The 7,492-nt window shown below is 39.2% G+C and overlaps 1 protein-coding gene across 1 annotated transcript; it reads right to left on the minus strand.

The window, feature by feature from the left end:
* Window positions 1-4,862: 4,862 nt before the first annotated feature.
* On the minus strand, window positions 4,863-7,454 carry MCFD2 (multiple coagulation factor deficiency 2). Its single transcript, XM_008942557.1, has 4 exons — window positions 7,287-7,454; window positions 6,938-7,086; window positions 6,056-6,215; window positions 4,863-5,090 (listed from the first exon to the last, which is right to left on the minus strand). The coding sequence occupies exons 1-4, from the start codon at window positions 7,452-7,454 to the stop codon at window positions 4,959-4,961; spliced, it is 609 nt and encodes a 202-aa protein (XP_008940805.1). The 3' UTR covers window positions 4,863-4,958.
* Between the last annotated feature and the right edge of the window lie 38 nt (window positions 7,455-7,492).

Genomic DNA, 7,492 nt, shown 5'->3' on the forward strand with positions numbered 1-7,492 from the left:
TACAATTACCCAGCCAGACTTGACTTTGTGCCCCTTTCATTTTCTAAATGAAACAGCAGTTTCATTTAGAGCACAGTTCACTGGCCTGTTCATGAGGATATTATAGGAAGTACTGCTAAAGGCTTTGCAAAAAAGGAAAAAAAAAGAAAGAAACAATATTCAGGCTATATGACATCTGCAGCCACTCCTTCACCCTCCTGTTAAGATTCCTAGAGTGAAGTTGATCAGTTTTGGGCAACTAGAAAACATCTAATTTAACTTTATTCTCTAAGCAGGTTTTGCATAGTTTAGGCTAAAAATTTACCCCTTTTTTCTGGTAATAATTGCACTGTCTGCTTGCTGTTGACATTTTTAGTAAATATTGATGAAAATGGGAGAAAAGGACATTAAACTCTTTGACTTTCTTAATGTCCCCTGCTTATAGCACCCCCCATCTTTGAGCAGTGGTCCAAAAGTCCCTTTTTTCTCTTACCACTGTACCTGTAAAATTTATTGTACTCTTTTTTGCTAGTTGCATCTTGTGCCTTTTTTCCTTACCAACTGTATACACCCTCCTAGCCCCACCATGAATGGAGTATTGTGATGGGCTCTCAACCAGCTGACCTAGTTTCTACTTCACAGTCTCTCTCTCTCTCATGCTTGAGGTGAATGAAAAGGTTGTGAATTAGCTGACTTCTGCTGAATTTCTTTACTTTCCTCTAAAATGGTATAGGTTGCACTCGGTTTCTTATTAGCATTTCTTGAAGGAACTGACAGTTCTCCATAATTGGTTTTTCCCTTAGATTTGCCTCTTGTGGGATCTTCCCTATCCATTCTTCCAGTTTATAGACATCTGCCTTCTTGAAATCTAGTGCTGTCAGTCACTCTGTTGGATCAAGTGGCAGAAGCTATGTTTGCTGCAGTACTGATTTCCTTTAAAATGCCCTATCTGGCAGTAGAATTTGAGTCATGTTACACTGCCCTCTACCTACATGTAGAACTGCTGCTCAGCTGAGGAAGATAGTGACAATTACAGTATGTATTAGCCCTTAAGATTTAGGCTGTTGTTCAGAATTTAGCATAAAGAATGGGAAGAAAAATATAACTTTGGAGAAACCTTCTGTAAACCATTATTAATTGTCCTTATAATGGATCTCCATCAATGAATTCTGAGGATCCATGCTGATGAAACATTTGGAACACACAAAGTCTTTGTGATGAGAAATAATCCAGACTAAGGTATGCAATGGTCCTTGCCATACTTTGTTTACTAAAATCTTACAACATTATGCATCTGTTTCATGGTATGAGGGGCAGACAGTGGCCATAATGGGGGAGAGGAATAAAAAAGCAGTAAGCTTCACTTCAGGCAAAAATGTCTAATCAGACCACACTGGACCTATGCCTTGGAGGAACAGTGACAGAAACTCCCACTGACATCTAATGCAAAACCAGCAAGACTTCAAGGTCCTACTAAAACCCTCTAATGTTCTTTAATGTTGGTTGACACCATTGTAGATACCTCCTGGACTCTCTCATAGGTCAACTAGAGATGGTCAAGGAGTCAGGCCAAGTGTGATGCTTGTATTAGAAAACCTTCCTATTACAGACTTATTTTTACTGACAGCCTCATAATGCAAGTTTCTTTACTAGCACTTCAAGGTGATTTGGATCCCCTAAACAATGAAAATTAATTATCAGTAACCAGTCCCAGCTACGGTCAACTTTTGACAGGTGTCAGCTAACAAAAATGTGGCCATCATACTGGCAACGCGGTGTTGAAAGCCAGAGGAGCAAGCCTTGCCTATCGTCAGAGCAGCGGTGATGGAACAGGCAGGTTGTGGAATGACTGCACGCCGCAGCGGCTGGGGAAGGAATGTGCAGTGTCGACACGCTATCTAGTGGCTGCACCGCTAATGACAGCACTCCTGGAAAAATCACTTCGGACGAAAACGATTTGTAAGTGAAGTCTGCATGGATATGGAGACAAAATTGTTGCTGGCAAGTTCTAGGCAGTCATTGCTGTCATTACCAGCAGTCTGCTGGGCCCTGGACAAGCAGTTACGGTTTCCCTCCTTCACATATGGACTGTGTTCTCTATCAACCAATAAACACACCTGCCCAGTTCGAGTGCTTCAGGTACAAGTTGAAGTGTTTTCTTCAGCTGCTAGATTGTGCAATATTTTGTGAGGTAAAAGCAGATAATCTCGATATTTTAAACTAGTATTCAGTAATTGAAGGCCAGATGTGTTCTCTTCTAACGGGGAGAAGTGATGCCCATCCCTCAGACCACAGAGCAGGGAGAGGTGAAGATCACGCACAACAGCGTTCTCCCTGCTTGCTGTTCCTGCCAGGGATGTGACTGGCCTGCAGTAAATCCTTCACCACTTTTGCTTTGCTATTTATCTTATCTGTGGGATGGAGATAGTACTGTTCTAAGCAACCAAAAAGAGTTACAGTTGACAAGTTCTTCAGCTGTAAAGGCTGTATTTTCTATTTCACATATATTTCACACATACATGACCTGTACCAGCATATTGAGGGTACTGCATGAGCCACAACTAGTACACAAATCACAAAAAGAGAGTTACAGTTGATGAGTTCTTCATCTGTAAAGGCTATATTTTCTATTTCCCATATATATATATACATACACACATACATGACCTGTACCAGCATATTGAGGGTACTGCATGAGCCACAACTAGTACACAAATCAGTTACATTAAAAAAGAAGCCTGGCTCACCATGGCTGTCAGTGATTCTGTGCTTCCCTACTTAACTGGGAAAGCCCCCTAGACAGCTGTTAAGTGCACTTAAAGATAAATGGTTTAATTAAGTATGTGTATTTGTTTTAGGAGACTGAGTAAAGACATGATGATGCAGGTTTCAGCTGGGGTAGTTTCTTGAACTGTTCTTTCTAGGAAAGGAGGAATTTGGGGTTAATCTTACTTCATGTATCATGAAATCTAAGGTGCTAATTTTGTTTTCCATTTTTGGTGAATAATTTTCCTGTTTATACATACTTCTGAACCCTTAAACCCAAGTTAAAAATAGTTGGTAAACAGTGTTCACATTACCTGCATTTAACAGTGCTTCTGTGGTGCACATCTTTTGCCATAAACAATAAGTAAGTATATAAATACAGCATAAGTATATAGATGTGCCCCACAGACAGTTGCTGGACTAAGCTTACAGACTGTGCTTGACAAGAAAACCACAATTTTTAAGAGCAATGCATAAAAATCAGTTCCTTGGTCTTGCTCCTTCATTCCAAATAAATCCCAAACTCAGAAGCTTATGTAATAAGCATGTAAGAGTTGGCAGGTCTACAGACAACCTGCTTTAAGTCCTCAAAGATGAGGAGCTTAACCTCTTCTTCCCTCCTACCCACAAGCATCTCCTACACTTTCTTCTGACTCAGCATTCACTCTGGATTAATTACTATCAAAAGAGAGATTTAAAAAGTGCTTTTAACTGAAAGTAGAACTTTCTTTTTAAGGTGACTGCTAGTAACAGAGATGGACCTAAAAATACATCAGAAAATGAGATACGTTTCTCACTAGGACTTCCAGCCTTCTGTGTCTAGCTCCAGAGCACACAAACCCCAACTTATTTTTATTGCTTGTACAACCAGCACAACCCTGGTCACAAAAGGTATCAAAATAAATAATTAGTACAAGAAAAAGGTCTGACACTCAGGATTCATTGCACAAACATTTAAACAGAAGAAATAATTTCTTTTACAAACGTGTTTCTTTTGTAGAAGAATAATTTTGTACAGAAAATAGCTCTTTATACATTTTATGCTAACATTTAAATCTTCTATTAATGGATATTGATTTAATGCAATTCAAGATTTCAGTTATGTTTTAGAGACACCAAATATCAATAATACAGCAATACATCACTTCTCTCATATCCTTAAAGTGCTTGACTGATCAAGTATGAGTCAAGACACTGAGAACATTCCTAGAACCATGTTAATTTGCAAACACCCAAGTAACTTCAAACTTAATTATGAAATACCTCCTGAAAGTAATACTGTAATCTAAGCGTCAAGGAATATGAACTTAAACATCAACAAGGCAGCATTACTTGCTAACTTAGATGATTCTGCTCACTAATACTGTAAAAAATCAAATTGACCAGATTTTTTTATATTAAGCTAGTTTACTGTTAATGTGACCTTCAAAATGAGATAGCAGAAGCTACTCTAGTAATGCTATATAGCATTAATACAACATGTAATTGTAATAAAAATACTTTCATTTTCTTTAGAAAACACCACAGAAGGTAGAAGAAAAAAAATCATCAGTAAATTAAGATATAAAAAGTAAATCCATGAAGGATGAGAAGAAATCAAAAAATATGTAGATATTATATGTAAAATATAAGGGTATGCTAAGAAGTACATATATTTAATAATACTCAATTTCTTCAAAGACCGTGTTGAAGTCCCTATGCCATTATGTGGACCTCAAACATAAACCACATTGAAAAGTTTTTCTTCTCCAATTGCCTTTTCAAGCACCTGTACTTAGATGCAAATTTCCTTTGAAATGGTAAGGTCGTTCATCCTCAAAATGCAACTCTTTGTAGGGGTTTTTTACATTTAAACAGAAGATGGAAGCAAAAAAATACCATATAACCCAATGACAGAAAACCTATAATTTAGATTGTGCATCTATTTAGTATTCATACACAGCTACTTAGGAGTTTGCCAGCTGTACCCTACATGGTGAGTACTGCTGGTACTTCCATGCTTCAAGATTCAATTGTGTAGCTACATGTCAAACATGGCTCTTGCTCCAAGTTAGCCAGTCTCTTCACACACACAACTTTCAAATCAATTTGGCCAGAACGGGTACACCTCTCCTTCTCACAGCACAGAGGTTGATATGAGACAGTAATGAATCACATTATACTGGTTCACATTTCCATGTAGTTAGAAGGAGAAGCAAGCTCCCTGCAAAACTTTATTCCAGTGATTTTGCAAATTCTGCATAGTCTATGTATCCGTCATTGTTCTTATCATCATCTCTTAAGACATCATCTATCAGACTAATCAGCTCTTCTTCTTTCATTGCCTGGGTATGTTCACCACCTTCCTACAAAAACAAAACAAACAGTTTAGCAGTGTTTCTCATCTAGTAGCACATACAACAGATTATTTGCAATTCATTCTTTTGTTAAGCTGTTCCTGTTTGGTATCTAATTTGGTGCTAAGTTTTATGTAATCATTTATACCAATATAATCAACTTTTATCAGGTGCAAGCTACAAAGTCCAGGTTCTGTGGACTTCAGAACAAGTACTCTGTATCCAGTTAATATTCTTAGCCAATAGTTCCAAAAGTTGAATAGCACAGTGTATAATGATGGATAATAATCTGACAGATGTATTCTTAACTTGAATCTTTTTGTGGTATAGACACCATAGTTTCTATACAGTACAGAACTATTCTGAACTGTAACTGCCAAAAGGTCAGTATGAGGTACTGTGTTATCATTGTCCTCCTAATGATTTGTGTCTTCCTAGTTTGCCCTTATATGTTCCTAGCTGGAAAGAGAATCTGTTTAGAAAAAGGCAGAGAGTGACTGGCTCTTCTAATACTGATTTCGTGCAAGAGGTCTCTTACAGTTTATGCATCCACTGTAGGAACAGTTTGGAGTTGAAAAGAGCAGCCTTAGAACCCTGAGCAGCATCGTATCTCATACTATTTCTATACACACTGAAGAGAATTATCCCAGTTTGGGTAAATTCCCTTTCTATCCATCCCTGCCTACCAAAGCATCCCCCCTGTCAAATCATGTTCACTCTCGAGTCCTTCCGCACTCTAACGCCTAAATTACAATGAAGGCTTCTGGAAAACTGCAACGTGACATGGAAAGCTGTGATAAAGCTAGCACATTTATACATCAAACCAAAACCATCAGGAGGAAAAATAACCTCATTTTCAGGCAAAACCGTAACTGCACTGAGGATGTGTTGTACCTGTTCTGTTCCACTGTAAGCTGCTTTCAGAGAGTCAGATCTGTTTTGAAACACATGCGCCCTTACAAAATTCTACCTACCTCTTTGTGGACATGTGATATAGCAGTAGCAAGCTCTAAACCATCTAATAAATTATTGCCATCATAATCGTGCATTTTGAAGTAATGAAGCTGCAACTCTTGTGGAGACATCTCAGATTCTGGTTTCTCAATGACACCTTCTAAATGTTCCATGATGTGGCTAAAAAAAAGGAAAAAAACCAAACCCCACAACATACCTGTTAGTTAATATTTAAAGCTCTGTTTACATCAGATTCAGTCTTTGATTGGACAGTCAAGTGCACAGGAAATACTGTTTCTCTAAAAGCACCCTGGATAACTGAAAGCTACCGTTTTATACTAAGATGAAGGGGGCACAAAGGTTGGTTGTTACAGGTGCCGTTATGGCCTCTAATACTTCAGATAGCTATTTCTATTTCTTCTGGCCTGCTTAGCAGGTTATTAAAACAACATAAGCAATGCCCCAAATCTCCTTTTGGCTGTCTTCCAAAGCACAGGAACTGGAGGAAGATCTTTCTCAGTTGAACATGAAGTATTCTAGAAGATTTTATTTGCTGCTACTAGTTTTGTCTGTATGCAGAACCAAATGTGAAAAAACCCCTCTCATGCTACCTGATCAGCATATGATTTTGTCTAAAGTATGTTGCTCTAGGTAAGCAGGATTCCTGTAAGCAAATCTTTCTAGCTTGAGTAGGGCTAACGGCTCCAGAGAGACCTTTCTAGGTCTAGTATCTCTACAAACTTACTCAGCAAGCATGCCTCATATCTGCCTCTAGCTGGCCATACAGCATCCTGAGAAAAGAAGGTGCCCCTAGGCTTAAGTCCAACTCACGTAACAAGACTTAAGAGATAAGCAAATCATTAAGAAGTAAAGTTTACATTTTTAGAACATGGAACACATACTCTTTATCTTGTACCAAGTTCTTATCGAGGCGAATATTTGCATGTTGACTCTCTCCTACGTGTTCTTCGGCTGAGGCAGAGATGAAGCATGCAGCCAGAACGCAGAACAGCAATCGTATGCTAACAAGCCTTTGGGCCATCGTGATCTCCTACAAGAAGGAAAACATTCCCCCCCACAATAAAAACACAGATTAGAAAAGCAATCTACTTTCAGCAGATTGACGGAGTGCTTATAAATAACCCCACTAAGTTCTAGAGCAGAACTTGCTTCAAGTGAAATGCAAGCAAGCAGAAAACCAACGAACTCCAATTCATAATTTATGTGAGGGTCTCTATTTCAAGGAAGTACGCAGCAATCTTCAGACAAGGACTGTTTTTTTTTCACGCAGCGAGCGCACACTCCTCGCCACGCTTGGGTCGCCATGCAGCTTCTAGACATCCCACCGTGCCAGCTGCAGGCAGACCGGCCGCACAGCGGCGGGAGCGAAGGTCGCTCGCGGTACCCCAGGGGCTGCATCCCGCCTCAGCCTCACGCCCCCAGCACCGCACCGCTCT

Source organism: Merops nubicus, unplaced genomic scaffold, assembly GCF_000691845.1.
Source record: "Merops nubicus isolate BGI_N331 unplaced genomic scaffold, ASM69184v1 scaffold8256, whole genome shotgun sequence".
Classification (NCBI taxonomy): Eukaryota; Metazoa; Chordata; class Aves; order Coraciiformes; family Meropidae; genus Merops; species Merops nubicus.